This window comes from Rhinopithecus bieti, unplaced genomic scaffold (assembly GCF_001698545.2).
Source record: "Rhinopithecus bieti isolate Rb0 unplaced genomic scaffold, ASM169854v2 scaffold_2888, whole genome shotgun sequence".
NCBI classification, from domain to species: Eukaryota; Metazoa; Chordata; class Mammalia; order Primates; family Cercopithecidae; genus Rhinopithecus; species Rhinopithecus bieti.
This window is the reverse complement of record NW_016804209.1, coordinates 2,391,759-2,408,942: the sequence shown is the minus strand read 5'-3', so window position 1 is coordinate 2,408,942 and position 17,184 is coordinate 2,391,759. Positions and strand designations below refer to the sequence as shown.

General features: G+C 42.0%; 1 protein-coding gene across 11 annotated transcripts in view; it reads left to right on the top strand.

Moving 5' to 3' along the window:
• Window positions 1-17,184, top strand: part of MTUS1 (microtubule associated scaffold protein 1) — a 160,410-nt gene that overhangs the window by 41,861 nt on the left and 101,365 nt on the right. For 10 of the 11 annotated variants that reach the window (XM_017867216.1, XM_017867224.1, XM_017867221.1 and 7 more), the window contains exons 2-3: window positions 4,014-6,258; window positions 16,207-16,402. In XM_017867216.1, the coding sequence (XP_017722705.1) occupies window positions 4,168-6,258; window positions 16,207-16,402 (2,287 nt within the window). In that variant the 5' untranslated portion in view covers window positions 4,014-4,167. Of the gene's footprint in view, window positions 1-1,524; window positions 1,582-4,013; window positions 6,259-16,206; window positions 16,403-17,184 lie in introns of those variants that run through there. The other variant, XM_017867218.1, reaches the window with a different exon arrangement.

The following is a 17,184-nucleotide window of genomic DNA, read 5'->3' as shown; positions in this document are numbered from 1 at the left end:
AATATACATATATAGTAACATGCACATTATAGAGAATCCTGCCCCCTTTTTAAATATAGCAATTTGGCAAATGATCAGATGTCAAAGATTGTGAAGATTTCGGTTTAGTATTATTTATAAATGAGAAAAGCTGGACCTCTTTTCTTCAAAAGGTTTTTTTAAAAAATTAGCTGGGCATGCTGGCACATACCTGTAGTCACAGCTACTCGGAAGGCTGAGGTGGGAAGATCACTTGAGCTTAGGAGATTGAGGCTGCAGTAAGCTGTAGTCATATCACTGCACTGCAGCTTGGGTGACAAAGTGAGACCTTGTCTCAAAAGAAAGAAAAATAAAAAAAAGACAACTGGTAAAAACAAACATAGGACTAGTGATACAGTTATTTATCCTCTTATATACGTATTTATAAAATAACTTTGGGTCCGGGGCATGGTGGCTCACGCCTGTGATCCCAGCACTTTGGGAGGCTGAGGCGGGTGGATCACGAGGTCAGGAGTTTGAGACCATCCTGGCTAACACGGTGAAACCCTGTCTCTACTAAAAATACAAAAAATTAGCTGGGCATCGTGGCGGGTGCTGTAATCCCAGCTACTTGGGAGGCTGAGGCAGGAGAATCACTTGAACCCGGGAGGTGGACGTTGCAGTGAGTCAGGATCGCGCCACTGCACTCCAGCCCAGGCGACGGTACCAGACTCTGTCTCAAAATAAATAAATAAAAAATAACTTTGACATATGAGCCCTTTATTCCATTTATATGAAGTTTAAAAATCATCTTTTATGTACTTCAGAAGAGGGAACTTGGGTAATAAAAATTACGTTAATTGCAGCTAATAATTATTTACAAAGACAGTTCCCACTATCTGTGCTAAGTGCGTGTTTGCAGTGCACTTTGCATATATTTGCTTATGCCACAATCTGTTAAAACTGAGTATTAGCTGTTAGGGAAGCAGAAAGGTGTAGCATATTTAAGTGCTTTTGGAAAATATATCCCATGCATGTAAGCCTAAAAATGAATAAATATATTTCTTGATTTAAACATTTAGCTTGGATGTATTTTATACTGGAGGGTTAAAAATGTTAATTTATGCTTCATAAAAGCATTTATTGAGGCTCTTGCCAATAAACCATTCAGTGATTTCACCACGGAGTTATATGGTAAAAAGAGTTCACAGATTTACACTTTCCATTAGCATATAAATCATGCAGCCCTCATTTTTGGATTCAAAATCGCCTTTTGGATGTGTGTGTGTGCACTTGCTGTTGAAATCAACATTGCAGCCTTTCTTTATTCCATTAAAGGCTGGTATCAGGATGCTTGGCCAGAAACACACAGAGCCCTGTTAGCAAAGAAAACTGATCATTTCAGTTTTAACATAGCTCCTTTTCTGGTTTCATTCAGGCCACTGAAGTTTGAATACAGAGAAAACGTTGCAAGGTAGAAAAATGAGACCTACTCTTCATTCAGCAATTCGAATTAACACATGGAGTGGCATTTTTTCACTCCCTCATGGATTTTTTTTTTTTTTACAACAGTACTGTGACATCAGATTGACGTTGAATACTAGGATTGGAAAATCAGTTCAGGTGTGTGTGTATCTGTTCGCAGTAGTAAAAAGAGTTAACAAATTTACACTTTCCATCAGTATATGAATCACGCAGCCCTCATTGTAGGATTCAGAATGACCTGTTTATAGTGCTAGCTTGAACATTTGGACCTTTCTTAGGCACTGCAGTTTGACCAAAAGCATAATAAAATTTAAGTTATTTCCCAAAAGTGGCCGGGCATGATGGCTCACGCCTGTAATCCCAGTGCTTTGGGAGGCCGAGGTGGGCAGATCACCTGAGGTCAGGAGTTCGAGACCAGCCTGGCCAGCGTGGTGAAACCCCATCTCTACTAAAAATACAAAAATCAGCCACACATGATGGTGTACACCTGTAGTCCGTGCTACTCAGGAGGCTGAGGGAGGAGAATTGCCTGAAACCAAGAGATAGAGGTTTCAGTGAGCCGAGATTGCACCACTGCACTCCAGCCTGGGTGGCAGAGCGAGACTCCATCTCAAAAAAGCAGAAAGTTTTAGATTTGAATGCTTTCGTCGGTGTTTTTAAAGGTTTCATTTTTAAGTGTACAATTCAGTAGTTTTCAGTATATAACGTTGTGCAACCATCATTATTATATAGTTTTAGAACATACTGGCAAAAGAAACATCATCCCAATTAGCAGCCACTTTAGGTTTGCCTGTTCTGGACGTTTCATGTAAATAGTGTTGTATAGTATGTAGACCTTTATGATTGACTTCTTTCATTTGATATAACATTTTCAAGTGTAATATTATATCCACATTGTACCATGTGTCAGTATTGCGTTCCTTTCTGTTGCTGAAGAATATTTTGTTGAATATGTAACAACACATTTTGCTTTCTGCTCTTCAGTTGATGGACATGTGGGTTTCTACTTTATGAGTATTATCAATAGTGCTTCTTTTTTTTTTTTTTTTTTGAGATGGAGTTTCGCTCTTGTCCTCCAGGCTGGAGTGCAGTGGTACAATCTCGGCTCACCACAGCTGTGCTCCGCCTCCCAGGTTCAAGCAATTCTCCTGCCTCATCCTCCTGAGTAGCTGGGATTACAGGCATGCACCACCATGTCTGGCTAATTTTGTGTTTTTAGTAGAGACGGGGTTTCTCCATATTGAGGCTGGTTTCGAACTCCTGACCTCAGGTGATCCGCCTGCCTTGGCCTCCCAAAGTGCTGGGATTACAGGCTTGAGCCACCGCGCCTGGCCTGAATAGTGCTTCTATTAAGAATCATGTATATTTGTGTGCAAGTTCCCGTGTTGACGTGTTTTCATTTTCTTCAGTAGATTCTTAGGAGTAGAATTGCTGAGTCATGAGGTACTTAAGTCTTCTTTGGCCACCATAACAAATTATCATACACTGGATGGCTTAAGCAACAAAAACTTGTTTTCTCACAGTTCTGGAGGCTGGAAAGTTCAAGGTTAAGGTTCTTTTCAGGGTTTGGTTTCTGGTGAGAGCTCTCCTCCTCTTCTCAGTGTACCCTAATTTTGTAGAGAGAGGGGATGAATCAAAGGTGGGAGAGCATTCTGGTGTCATTTCCCCTTCTTCTGAGGGCACCAGCTCTGTTGGATCAGCACTCCACCCTTAGAACTGCATTTAACCTTAATCACCCTCCTTAAAGGCTCTGTCTCCAACATGGTTAACATAAGGACGGGGTTGGGCTTCACATATGAAGTGGAGAGGGGGCGGGAACAGTTTCGTCCATAACATATGGTAACTCTCTCACATTTCGAGGGACTTCCACCACGGTACCACTTTAACCTTTAAGAATCGACAGCTTTTTTTTTCCTTCAATTTGGAAATGGCATATGTTTAAGATAGGAATAAAAACAAAGGAGAAACGTGAGTTCTTGATTGTTCTTCAGCTCATTTGCTGGGCTTTCATGGTCTGTCTAATAATCACTCTGCGTGGAAATAATAGGGGGCCCTTCTGAAAATGAAAGGGACATGATTACTAATCATCCTGGGACAACAGACATATTTTGGGACAGAGCCTTTAAGGAGGTGATTAAGGTTAAATGCAGTCATAAGAGTGTTGATCCAATAGAGCTGGTGCCCTTAGAAGAAGGGGAACTGACATCATAAGCAAATATGGGTGAATTGTCACTCTGTCAGCCAAGAAGAAGGAAAAACTGCCAGATTTAGCTCCTTCTCTCTATGACAAGTCCCTAGGAGTGGGGAAGAGGCATAGCAGTTATAAAGTCAGGGACAGGGTTAACGAGAAATGACCCATCTTCCATTCTGCCCCATTCCCTCACATGTAAAAAGTGTCTTGAAAAGGGGTGATAGATTGCGTAATTATATCTCAGTTACCCACGTCAGTAGTTGTGGGTTCTAAATGTGAACATAAAGTGGTTGAAACTAATCACTTAGTGATTGAAACTAAGGGGTGGCCTGTTAATTTTTCTAATAGTTACTTGAGTTAAACATTTTATTTCTTCCAGGGAACAACAAACCATTTAATCTTCAGAGCATCTTAGACTAAAAAACTTTCAACTGTGCTGAAAAACCTAGAAGACAGACCATTTTTCCCACCCTCTCATTTAAAAGGAATTGAAGAAGACATAAAATGGCAGAGGTTTAAGGTTACTATTCAGGATGACTGATGATAATTCAGAAGGTAAAATAGAAGATGAATTGCAGACCTTTTTTACCAGTGATGAAGATGGAAATGCACACGTATACAACCCGAAATCACCACCTACACAAAACTCCTCAGCCAGCAGTGTGGATTGGAATTCTGCCAACCCAGATGACATGGTGGTTGATTATGAAACTGACCCTGCTGTGGTTACTGGTGAAAATATTTCTTTAAGCCTTCAGGGTGTTGAAGTATTTGATCATGAAAAGTCTTCTAGTGATTTCATTAGTAAGCAGGTGTTAGATATGCATAAAGATTCCATTTGTCAGTGTCCTGCAGTTGTAGGTACGAAGAAGCCCGAATATCTGCAACACAGCTGTCATTCCCTAGAAGCAGTTCAGGGCCAGAGTGTTGAGCCATCTTTGCCTTTTGTGTGGAAGACTAATGATGATTTGAACTGTACAGGCTACTCTGCTTCCTTGGAGCTAAACCAGACATTTGATATGACAGTGGATAAAGTTAACTGCACCTTTATATCACGTCATGCCATCGGAAAGAGTCAGTCCTTCCATACCACTGGAAGCCTGCCACCAACTAGTGGGAGAAGTGGAAATAAATCTTTATCCTATTCCACTTGGACATCTTCCCATTCTGATAAGATGCATGCAAGAGAAACTACTTACGACAGAGAAAGCTTTGAAAACCCTCAAGCCACACCATCAGAAGCCCAAGACATGACTTACACAGCATTTTCTGATGTGGTGATGCAAAGTGAGGTTTTTGTTTCAGATATTGGAAATCGGTGTCCATGTTCTTCAGGAAAGGTCACCAGTGGGTACACAGATGGATCACAGCAAAGACTAGTTGGAGAAAAAGAGACACGAGCTCTAACACCAGTTTCTGATGGCATGGAAGTCCCCAATGGTTCTGCATTACAAGAGTTCTTTTGTTTATCCCAAGATGAAACCAATAGCGAACCACATTCACAGAGCTCATACAGGCAAAAGGAAATGGGCCAAAATCTGAGAGAGACAGTGTCCCATTGTCCTATTGATGATGAATGCCCTTTAATGGTGCCAGCTTTTGATAAAAGCGAAGCCCAAGTGCTGAACCCAGAGCATAAAGTCACTGAGACTGAAGACACACAAATGGCCTCCAAAGGAAAGGATTTGGGAACCCAAAATCGTACATCAGAATTGATTCTAAGTAGCCCGCCAGGAGAAAACGTGGGCTTGTCATTTGGACTGACTTGGGATGCAAATGATGTGGTCATTAGCACAGACAACACGATATGCATGTCAACACCAGTCCTAGAACCCACAAAAGTAACCTTTTCTGTTTCACCGATTGAAGCAACAGAGAAATCTAAGAAAGTGGACAAGAGTAATCGAGGGCTTAAAAACATACCTAACTCGAAGGAGGCACTTGTGAACCTGTGTAAACCTAGTTTAGGAAAATCAGCAACCAAAACGAATACCCCAATAGGTTGCAAAGTTAGAAAAACTGAAATTATAAGTTACCCGAGACCAAACTTCAAGAATGTCAAAGCAAAAGTTATGTCTAGACCAGTGTTGCAGTCCAAAGATGGTGCTTTATCTAAGGTCACACCCAGACCTCAGCTGACCAGTGCCTCATCACCCTCATCAGTGGTTTCCTCAAAACAGCCAACAGTTTTGAGCAGAACACCAAGAGCTGACTTGAATGCAGGCAAAAAAGCAGAAATTCTAATTAACAAGACGCATAAGCAGCAGTTTAATAAACTCATTACTAGCCAGGCTGTGCATGTTACAACTCATGCTAAAAATGCTTCTCACAGGGTTCCAAGAACAACATCTGCCGTGAAATCGAATCAGGAAGATGTTGACAAAGCCAGTTCTTCTAACTCAACATGCGAGACCGGGTCCGTTTCTGCGTTGTTTCAGAAGATCAAAGGCATACTCCCTGTTAAAATGGAAAGTGCAGAATGTTTGGAAATGACGTACGTTCCCAACATTGATAGGAATAGCCCTGAAAAGAAGGGTGAAAAAGAAAATGGGACATGTATGGAAAAACAAGAGCTGAAACAAGAGATTATGAATGAGACTTTTGAATATGGTTCTCTGTTTTTGGTAAGTAATATATACATTTTTTTGCAAGCTTCACAGAACTGTGGAGAAAACCGAGATGTGTTAGGAATTAGTTATCTGTTAGTCAATAATATTGCAGAACTAGGTGGGCAGATGTACATTTAGTTGTTAATTCAATATCTTGTCAGTACGTATTAGGGTGTTAATAGGTTTCAATATAACAAACCTGCATATGGGAAAAAAAATCCTCAATGTCGGTATTTTGTATCAAGTATCACTGTTCTTTTTAATAATATGCTGAAAAAATGAAGCTACTTTAATATTTTAGTATAATTAGTAGTTTAAATGCCTGATACAATCAGGTTATATTTTATTTTTCTGAAAAAGTTGGGTTGTCAACTTCAAAATGTATGGGACAATATTTAAGAAAGGGCTTGGGAGTGCTGGTAAACATGTCAACATAAAAATAACTCCTGGACTGTTGTGGAGGAGGCAGCTCTGGGAAGTAGAGCCCTCTTGTATGAGCAAGAGTGTTCTTGATTTTTCCTCTGACCAGCTAATAATGATTTTGGGCAAGTAATTTTTTGAGACCCAAAGATGAAGGGATTGGACCTAGTGGATGTGTGAAGCCTCTTGTAGTCTTAATGTATTAATTCCTGGTACATAAAATATCTTTTACTCATGTATAGTGAAAAACCAGTATGTTTTCCATAGCACCTGTCTGAAATATTTGGGGAGCACCTAGAGACTTCTATTTAAAGAATTCACATGCAGTGTAAAGGTGATTTTCCTTAAAACATGCATATATTTTTGAGAATAGTGTGAAGAAATTGGTTTTCTGAGTTTTAAAAACATTTGACAGGCCACTGTTGGCCATTGGGTATGTGTCCTCGGCCCTATTTTTGGCAGTGGGGACTTAGGTGTATTTTCAGCCCCAGACAGGCTGTCCTTGGCTGCCTGTCCTCTGGGTCAGGAAGGGAGGTGGGTGCCAGGGGAGAAAGGCAGGTGTGACGCAGACAGCCTGTCCCTTGGAGGGCTCGTGGCAAGAGGAATGAAGCACATGGAATAGCAAGTGCGGAAGGGCTGACTTAGGTGTGTGTCTTCAGGGTGCGTTAGGGGCCACACAGGAGGGAATTGTCAGGTTCCTTTAGAAGACAAGGTTAGGAAAGACTGACTATATTCTTGATTCTCGAAAACATCAGTTTAGACATGTTTGGGCTTTAACAACCAGTCTTCTCTGTTTGGAAGAAGGGTGCACCACAGTGATTTCTAAACTAACAAGTTCATCCATAGTTTCAAAACTCAGATTTAGTTTTTAAGTTATCTGGAAGTCAAACTTAGAAAACTTATTTATAATTTTAATTTTTTTGCAAAATTAAATTACAACATGCTCTTAATTCTAATCAACTTTCTTAGTTTGGCGTTTATAGATATACGTAGAAACACAATGTTTATTCTCTTGATTTATGGGAGACTTTTTTTGGTGTGTCAGTCCCCAGCTACCAAAACTCATAAAGTTTTTTTTGTTTTGTTTTTAAATGACATTTGTCTTGAGTTTAAATTGGTTGTGTAATTGTGTAATTTTGAAACTAAAAGTTTTCCTGATTTGTGTATTTAGTGTTAGGGTTATATTGCCCCTCTGCAGCTTGAAAGCCTGTTCTTCAGGCTCCTGATGTGGTATTGAAGTAAGGTGGTAGAATCATCAGGTTGAAGTGGATCCTAGTATATCTTGGAGAAGCAGCACTTTTTGCCTTAGGAATCTGGCAATTAGGATTCATAACTAGATATGAAATACTTTCAAAGTCCTAAAAGATTGTCCCATATTCGCAGGGCTGTCACTTTTGCTTGACAACTGGCATAAAGGACTTACTCTTTTTTCTTTTTTTTTCTTCTTAAAGATGGAGTCTTGTTCTTGCTCTGTCCCCAGGCTGGAGTGCAGTGGCACAATCTTGGCTCACTGCAACCTCCGCCTCCCGGGTTCAAGCAATTCTCCTGCCTCGGCCTCCGAAGTAGCTGGGACTAGAGGCGTGCACCACCATATTCAGCTAATTTTTGTATTTTTAAGAGACGAGGTTTCACCATGTTGTCCAGGTTGGTCTCGATCCCTTGACCTCATGATCTGCCTGTCTCAGCCTCCCAAAGTGCCGGGACCACAGTCGTGAGTCACCGCGCCCAGCCTACTCTTTTTTCATGATCATGTCTGAAGCACGGTGCTCTCTAATTTTGCTAGTTTATCTTTTTCACATTTCCATGACTCTGGGAAGGAGGATGGGAAAGTGTCTGGGAGACCCTCATAGGCCACTGGGCTTTGCACTTACTGTAGAGAGCTGAATGAATTCGCTGAGTGTTTTCCTGAAAAGTGAACGTCTGTTGGTCACTTCGGCAGCACTCAGAGGCTCTTATTGCCCTGGATTGATGAGGAGACCATCCTGGAGGGATGTTAATTTTCTTTTTCTTTGAGATGGAGTCTTGCTCTGTCACCCAGGCTGGAGTGCGGTGATGCAATCTCGGCTCACTGCAACCTCTGCCTCCTGGGTTCAAGGAATTCTCTCACCTCAGCCTCCCGAGTAGCTGGGACTACAGGCGCATACGCCTGGCTAATTTTTTGTATTTTTATTAGAGATGGGGTTTCACCATGTTGGCCAGGCTGGTCTCAAACTCCTGACCTCAAGTGATCCGCCGGCATCGGCCTCCCAAAGTGCTGGGATTACAGGCGTGAGCCACCACACCCAGCCGGATGTTAATTTTTACTGTTGTTCTGTTGGCCTACCTTCGGCCTTCAATTTACTGAATCCCTAGGCTGCCTGCAGCTTCACAGCTCTTTGGTGGTCAGGGTTTATCTGAATCGTTAGAAAAGATTTTATTTGGAAGAAGGAACTTGATTTTTATTTGAAACAGGGGGCTAGATGTAGCTTCTCACAACAGAGGTTATGTATTCATGATAGTGTGTGAGATAAAGGGAGTGGAGACTTACCTAAAAGGACAGGAATTGATGTTTATTCAGTCCTTGCTCTGGGTCGGGCACTTTGCTCAGGTGCCTTAGGTGTATTAGGTCGTTTAATAGGCCTATAATGCTCAGGTGCTTTACATACGTTGTTATTTACTCTTCCCAGTAACAATAGGGCAATTGTTGTCGACATTTTAATACTTCAGCCAGGCCACTTAAAACTCACACAGCTGGTAAGTAGTAAAATTGGGCTTCACATGCAGAGCCCTCACTTGAATCCTGGCCTTTTCTGCTCCATACACTGTAGGGTTTCAAAATTTTTGGAATGTTGGCTCTGAAAGGCAAAATAAGTGATTTGCTGAAGATTCGCTTTTGTAAATTGATGAGAAGTTTGCATTACTTTTTAAAAGAAGGTTTTCTCTGGGAGATTAACGTTTGGGTTACTTTTAAAAGAAGATTTTCTCTGGGAGATGAATTTAGCCAGCTTTAACTGAACCTAGCCAGAGACAGAAGATCTTTGTTAGTTTGTGTACAGTCGCTTGCTTTTCTTGGCCAATTCTGTATTGTTCTCCAGTGCCAAAACATGACCTCCAGCTGTTCTCATGGGTGACTGGCCTGCTAAGTTATTGTTGAATTCACTTAATGTATGAATTCTGCCATCAGCGTTGGGCTTTATGTATCTCTATTGGAAATTAACGCTTGTGCTTTATTAAAGAAAGAAAAGTGATGGTGGGGAATATGCTGCTTTACAAGCACAAATTTTGAAGTAGTTTCAAATTGTAGCTCCACCATTTACTGAGCAAAGTGACCTCAGGCAGGTTACTAAGTCTCTGTTGGGCTCATTTGTTCTTTGTGTCAAAAAAAGTGTCAAACTCTGTAATATATTTGAAGAGATTTATTCTGCGCCAAATATGAGTGACCAGTGGCCCATGACACAGCCCTTAGGAGATCCTGAGAAGATGTGCCTAAGGTGATCCAGGTACAGCTCGGTTTTACACGTTTTAGGGAGGCATGAGACATCAATCAGTACATGTAAGGTATACATTGGTTCTGTCTAGAAAGGAGAGACAACTGGAAGTGGAGGCAGCTTCCAGGTCACAGGCAGATTTAAACATTTTCTTTCTTTTTCTTTTTTTTTTTGAGACAGATTCTCTGTTGCCCAGGCTGGAGTGCAGTGGTGTGATGTCTCGGCTCACTGCAGTCTCTGCCTCCCGGGTTCAAGTGATTCTCTTGCCTCAGCCTTTTGAGTAGCTGGGTTTACAGGTGAGGACCACCATACCCAGCTAATTTTTTTGTATTTTTAGTAGAGACGGGGTTTCGTCATGTTGGCCAGGCTGGTTTTGAACTTGTGGCCTCATGTGATCTGCCCACCTTGGCCTCTCAAAGTGCTGGGATTACAGGTTTGAGCCACTGCCGCCAGCCTAAAGATTTTCTAATTGGCAGTTGGTTCAAAGAGTTAAAGACCTGGAATCGACAAAAAGGAATGTCTGGGTTAAGGTAAGGAGCTGTGGAGACCAAGGTTTTATCATGCAGATGAAACCTTCAGGTAGCCTGCTTCAGGGGAGTTGATAGTAAATGTTTCTTATCAGACTTAAAAGAGTCTGTTCTGTCAGTCTTAAGGTCTGTGTTGATGTTAATGCTGGTCAGCTGTGCCTGAATTCCAAACTGGGAGGAGAGTATAATTATGTCTGACTCCCCCTTCCTTTCATATCCTGACCTAGTTTTTCAGGTTAACCTTGGAATGCCCTTGGCCAAAAGATGTGGTCCCTTCAGATGGTTGGGGGGCTTAGAATTTTATTGTTGCTTTACATTAATGTAAAGGGAGAATGCAAATTGTAGTTTGGTGTTGGAATTCACACTGTAAGGCTCAGGCTCCCATTTCCTCTATGTAGAATAGAAACATTTCTTGGGTGCCTACTGTGTATTATGTATATGGTGATGATTGTTAGGGTATAGGGAAAAAAGAGACCCTGTCTAAATGTAGTGCCTAGTGCAGTGGGTAATACTGATGCAGGAGTTTTTCTCAACCCCTTTGTAAAACTTGCAATGGGGGCGCCCCATTTATTCAGCCCGCCATGCTCAACCTCTTACGGACAGGAGTGTTTGGGCAAGTGAGTACAGGATCCAGCCAGCCACTTTGAGCACCGGCAGGAGCAGGCTCTGTGTAGGCCCCACAGTGGTGCCCAGGTGGTGGTGTCTGTGACCCCCAGAGCCCCAGAGGGCATGTTGCAGTGCTCTGTTGGCTCCACCATCCATGGACAGTGGTGTGTCATCAGCTCAGTGGGCCCTTTGCCTCATTGTGTGGGACAGCTGCCCTCCAGCAGTGAGGGCAAATGGTCATTGTGACAACCTTTTTTGGGTACCCAAACTTGGTGGGTCCCAAGCTCTCGTCCACTGTCCTAAAAGAATTGGGTCACATGGACACTTGAAGGATGGTGGAGGTGGATAATTTTATTTAGCGATGGAAGTGGCTCTCAGCAGAGAGGGAAGCTGAAGAGGGGACAGGACGGGCAGATAATCTTCTCTGAAGTCTGGCCATCTCCAGTCAGCTTTTCTCCAAAGTTAAGCCATCTCTCCTCTAAAGTCCAGCTGTCGGTCTGCCATCTTAAGTACTAACCAGGCCTGACCCTGCTTAGCTTCCAAGATCAGACGAGATTGGGTATGTTCAGGATGATATGACGGTAGACTCAGCTGTCCTCTGAAGTCTCCAGTTGATATGGTTTGGTTGTGACCCCACCCAAATCTCGTCTTGAATTCCCACATGTTGTGGGAAGGACCCAGTGGAAGGGAGCTGAATCATGGGGGGCGGGTCTTTCCCATGCTGTTTTCATAATAGTGATTAAGTCTCAGGAGATCTGATGGTTATTATAAGGGGGAGTTGTCTTGCACGAGCTCTCTTTGCTGCCATCCGTGTAAGACATGTCTTGCTCCTCCTTGCCTTCCGCCATGGTTGTGAGGCTTCCCCAGCTACGTGGAACTCGAAGTCCAATTAAACCTCTTTCTTCTGTAAGTTGCCCGGTCTCCTGTATGTCTTTATCAGCAGCATGAAAATGGACTAATACATCAGTCAAGCTGCTTGTGTCGCCTACCGAGTGAGTCTGGGGTCTTTACGGGAATGGGATGTGGGGGCAGGGCAGGCCATAGGTAGTTTTGGAAAAGGCAACATTCGATTGGTAAAAAGACATTATTTGGAAAGAACTAATTAGGAGAGAGTGGGCAAACAGGGATAGAAGTTCTCACTTTGAGCCGTGGGTTTTGGGGGTTTTGTCTTGAAGGTGGGGTTTTGCTGGGGAGCTGCCCCTGTCTGCCTAGAATTTCTCAGCCTCCTGCCTCTATCAATATGAGAAAGTAAACCAGCAAGGGTGTGTTGATTGCTAAGTTGGGAGTGTGAGTAGACTGCTGTGCTGCAGGAGGGGGAACAAAGTGTGGTAATGGGCATAGTTGTCGAAGGCTTACAGGGGACATCACATATTGTCACTAGCTGGAACTTGAAGGGCAAGTATTCTGGGTAGAGGAATACCACGTACAAAGATGAAGAAATGTGAGAAGATTTTCTCATTTAGGGGAATCTAGGTAGTAGGTGTGAAGGGAGCTGGGAGTATAGAACGCTGAGCAGTAGAGAATAAGGTGAAGAGGATGGCAGGGACTTCCATATGCAAAAGGATTGCTGGGCCTTGTGCAGAAGAGATGTTATCTGAGAGACAGTCGGAAGATGTCTAACCCTATTTGAGTTTGAGAGAGATTGCCCTAGCAGGCAGATAAAAGATGAATTGAAAGCTGGGGAGACCAGAAAGATCCTGATGACATGGTTTCAGTAGTCTTGGTGAGAAATGACAGCAGATGGAAAAGAGAAATAGCTTTCAATTGTTGAAGCTGGGTGCCTGGGTATGTTGTGGTGAACACGGGAAGAGATAAGTTTAGAGATAGATAGGAAAGTAAGTTTAATTTTAGAAAATGCTTCACGTTCTTGTTCTGTAAAATGGGGTACAATAAACCTACCAACTTCACAGGATTCTTATGAGGGTTAAGTGAGTTGATACATATACTTAGAATTTAGAATAGTATTTTATAAGGGCTATAGGTTAGTAAGTTAAGTAAAGTGATATGGTTTGGCTTTGTCCCCACCCAAATCTCATCTTGAATTATAGCTCCCATAATTCCCACGTATTATGGGAGGGACCTGGTGGGAGATAATTGAATCATGGGGGCAGTTCCCCCCATACTGTTCTTGTGGTAGTGAATAAGTCTCATGAGATCTGATGGTTTTATAAGGGAAACCCCTTTTGCTTGACTGTCATTCTGTCTTGTCTGCTGCCCTGTAAGATGAACCTTTCACCTTCCACCATGATTGTGAAGCCTTCCCAGCCACGTGGAACTATGAGTCCATTAAACCTCTTTTTTTTTTTTTTTTTTTTTTTATAAATTACGCAGTCTCAGATGTGACTTTTTCAGCAATGTGAAAATAGACTAATTCATAGAGGTACTTGAAGGATGCTGAGTTGGGAGGTGTAGAAGGAAGTTAGGTATATGGGAAACTCAGGAGAGAGTACTTGTTGGACATGTGGATTTGGATGCACCAGTGTACGCGTGGCAATTGAAACAGCAGCCAGGATCATGTAGGAAGAGTACATGGCAAGGAAAGAGAACAGGGCCAAGGCTAAGTCTTCATGAAGACTAGCTGTAATAGTCTGTTCTCACATTGGTATATAAAGAACTACCTGAGACTGGGTAATTTATAAAGAAAAGAGGTTTAATTGACTCACAGTTCCACAGGCTGTACAGGAAGCAAGGCTGCAGAAGCCTCAGGAAACTTGCAGTGGCAGGCCCAAAGGCAAAGGGGAAGCAGACATGTCTTGCATGACTGGAGAAGGAGGAAGAGAATGAGGGGGAAGGTTTTAAACAACCAGATCTTGTAAGAACTCACTATTAGGAGAACAGCAAGGGGGAGGTCTGCTTCCATGATCCAGTCACCTCCCACCAGGCCCCTCCTCCAACACTGGGGATTGCAGTTCCATACAAGATTTGGGTGGGGACACAGATCCAAATTCCATCACTAGCCTCCAAAAGTAAAGAAGAATATGACCCAGAAAAGGAATGCCCAGACAGGTAGAAGGAAAACCAGGAAAGAGCTTTGTCAGGAAACCAGAGAATGGAGTTGTTAGTGTTGGATGCTATAGAGAGCCCCCAGGGAAAGGATTGAAAACTAGCTTGAATTTACTTGTGATACTGGAGATCTTGAGTACATTCTCACTAATGGGTACAAAGGCAGAATATGGTGAATTAAAGAGTAAGCCATGAAGAGTTTTAATGCCTTCATAGTAAAAATGAAAATTGAATACAGTCATCCCTCTGTATCTGTGGGTTCCACATCTGTGGATTGAGCCAACCTTGGATTTAAAATACTCAGAAAAAAATTTTGCAATGTTTCAGAAAGCAAAACTTGAACTTCCTACATGCTGAATACTATGTTGAATCCACCTGAAACAAGTAATATGTAGATGTTGTAAGTAATGTAGAGATGATTTACAGTATATGGGAGGATGTGCGTAGGTTATATGCAAACCCTACACTATTTCATATAAGAGATTTATTTGAGTGTCCATGGATTTTCATATCTGCCAGGGTCCTGGAACCAATCATTTTTGATACCAATGGAGAACTGTACACGTCCACTTAGAAATTGTTCCCTTCACATAGCTAATACCACAGGAAAGTGATATGGGGAAGGTATGATCTGGATTAAAATTTTATTAATTAAAGCCAAACTCTAAAATATGTGAAGAGATTTATTCTGAGTCAAATGTGAGGACCATGGCTGATGACACATCCTCAAGAGGTCATAAGAACATATGCTTAGGTGGTTGGGTTACAGCTTGATTTTATCCATTTTAGGGAGACAAAAGACATCAGTCCATACATTTGAGATATAGATTAGTTTGGTCTGGAAAGATGAGACATCTTGTAGGGACTTACAGATCATACATGGATTCAGAGATTTACTGATTGGCAATTGGTTGAAAGAGTTAAGTTGTTGGCTCACACCTGTAATCCCAGCACTTTGGGAGGCCGAGGCAGGCAGATCACGAACTCTGGGGTTTGAGACCAGCCTGACCAACACGGTGAAACCCCGTCTCTACTAAAAATACAAAAAACACACATACACACACAAAGAAAACATGGTGAAACCCCATGTCTACTAAAAAGAAAATATCAAAAAAAAAAAAAAAGCTACAAAATACAAAAATTAGCCGTCTCTACTAAAAGTAAAAAGATTGATGGTGGTATGTGCCTGTAATCCCAGCTACTCAGGAGGCTGAGGCAGTAGAATCACTTGAACCCGGGAGACGGAGGTTGCAGTGAGCCGGGATCATGCCACGGCACTCCAGCCTGGGCCATAGAGTGAGACTCCGCCTCCAAAAAAAAAAAAAAAAAAAGTTATTATCTAAAGACCTGGAATCAATAGAAAGCAGGGTCTCAGTTAAGATAACGGTGTGTGGAGACCAAGGTTCTTATTATGTAGATGAAACCTCAGGTGGCTGCCTTTAGAGGCCGTAGATGGCACCTATTACCTATTTATACTTTTAAAAGATGCTAGACTCTCAGTTAATTTCTTTGGGACCAGACAAAGATCGGGGAAAGGAAGATGATTATCTACGGAATGTAAATTTGCCCCTACAAGAGACAGCTTTGCAGGGCCTTTTCAGAATGTGTTAAAGAAAAATATTTTGGGGTAAAATACTTCAGTTTCCTTCAGGGCTTGTTGCTATCTGTCATGTCAGGCTGGAATTTGGTGTCTTTTTGCTATAAAGAGTCTGTTTTGTCTAACTTAAGGTCTCTGTTTTAATGGTAATGCTGGTCAGTTGTGCCTGAATTCTAAAGGGAGGAGAGTGTAATGAGGCATGTCTGACCTCTTTCCCATCGTGGCCTGAACTTGTGTTTTAGGTTTCTTTGGAATCCCCTTGGCCTAGAGGAGGGGTCCATTCAATCAACTGGGGGCTTAGAATTTTATTTTCGGTTTACAGTCTTAACTGTTATTTTCACAGGGCTCTGCTTCAAAAACGACGACCACCTCAGGCAGGAATATATCCAAGCCTGACTCCTGTGGTTTGAGGCAAATAGCTGCTCCAAAAGCCAAAGTGGGGCCCCCTGTTTCCTGTTTGAGGCGGAACAGCGACAGTAGAAATCTCAGTGCTGATCGAGCCATCTCTCCCCAGAGGATCAGACGTGTGTCCAGTTCTGGTAAGAATAAAATAGTTCAATAGTTTATGAGTTATTTGAATGTAAAATTTGACGGTCATGATTATAGGTTTAACGCATTCTGTCACTAAAGCATTTAGCCTTTTGTGGACCAGCATCCTGAGCAGAGAAGGTAGAAAAACAAGATGACAGCACATCCCTTATCTTTGAGCAAGGCAAAGGCTAGTTGAGGAGAGAGGTATAGGGGTATAAACCATCTTACAAGCTATTCAGAAGGATGTGTACATAAATACACAACTGGGTGGCTCTTGTCAATCTGAATCATTTCATTCATTTTTTTCAAGTGGTCAAGTGCTTAACAATACCAAAATGTTGTACTGTAGGTCCATAGTATGCCCTCAATACATGTGAAGAGATTAATTTTTAAAAAATTTTACTGAAAGATGTATTAGAGATTTAGGGGGATATGAGGGCGACTAAAAGTTAAAATTTTTCTAATCTGAACTTTTATTTATGTTGGCTTGTATCTTATAATTTGTAATTTTAAAGTCATGTAAGGCCAATGAAATTTGAGCGCCTCAAGAGTAGCTATTAAGTATCATACTACATTTGGCAGATGTACAGATTTATGTTAAAAAGAAATGGAAAAGTCAGCCCTGTGTCACCGGGATGAAAAGCCTGCTAGCCATTCCAGATGACTGAGAACATTTTGCAAAGAACACACCTTATTTCTGCAGGTACAACCCCGAACAAATGAAAGTCGTGTCACACCAATTTAGAAGTAGGTTCCCTTATAAAAATAGTTATGTGCCCACCCATGTGAG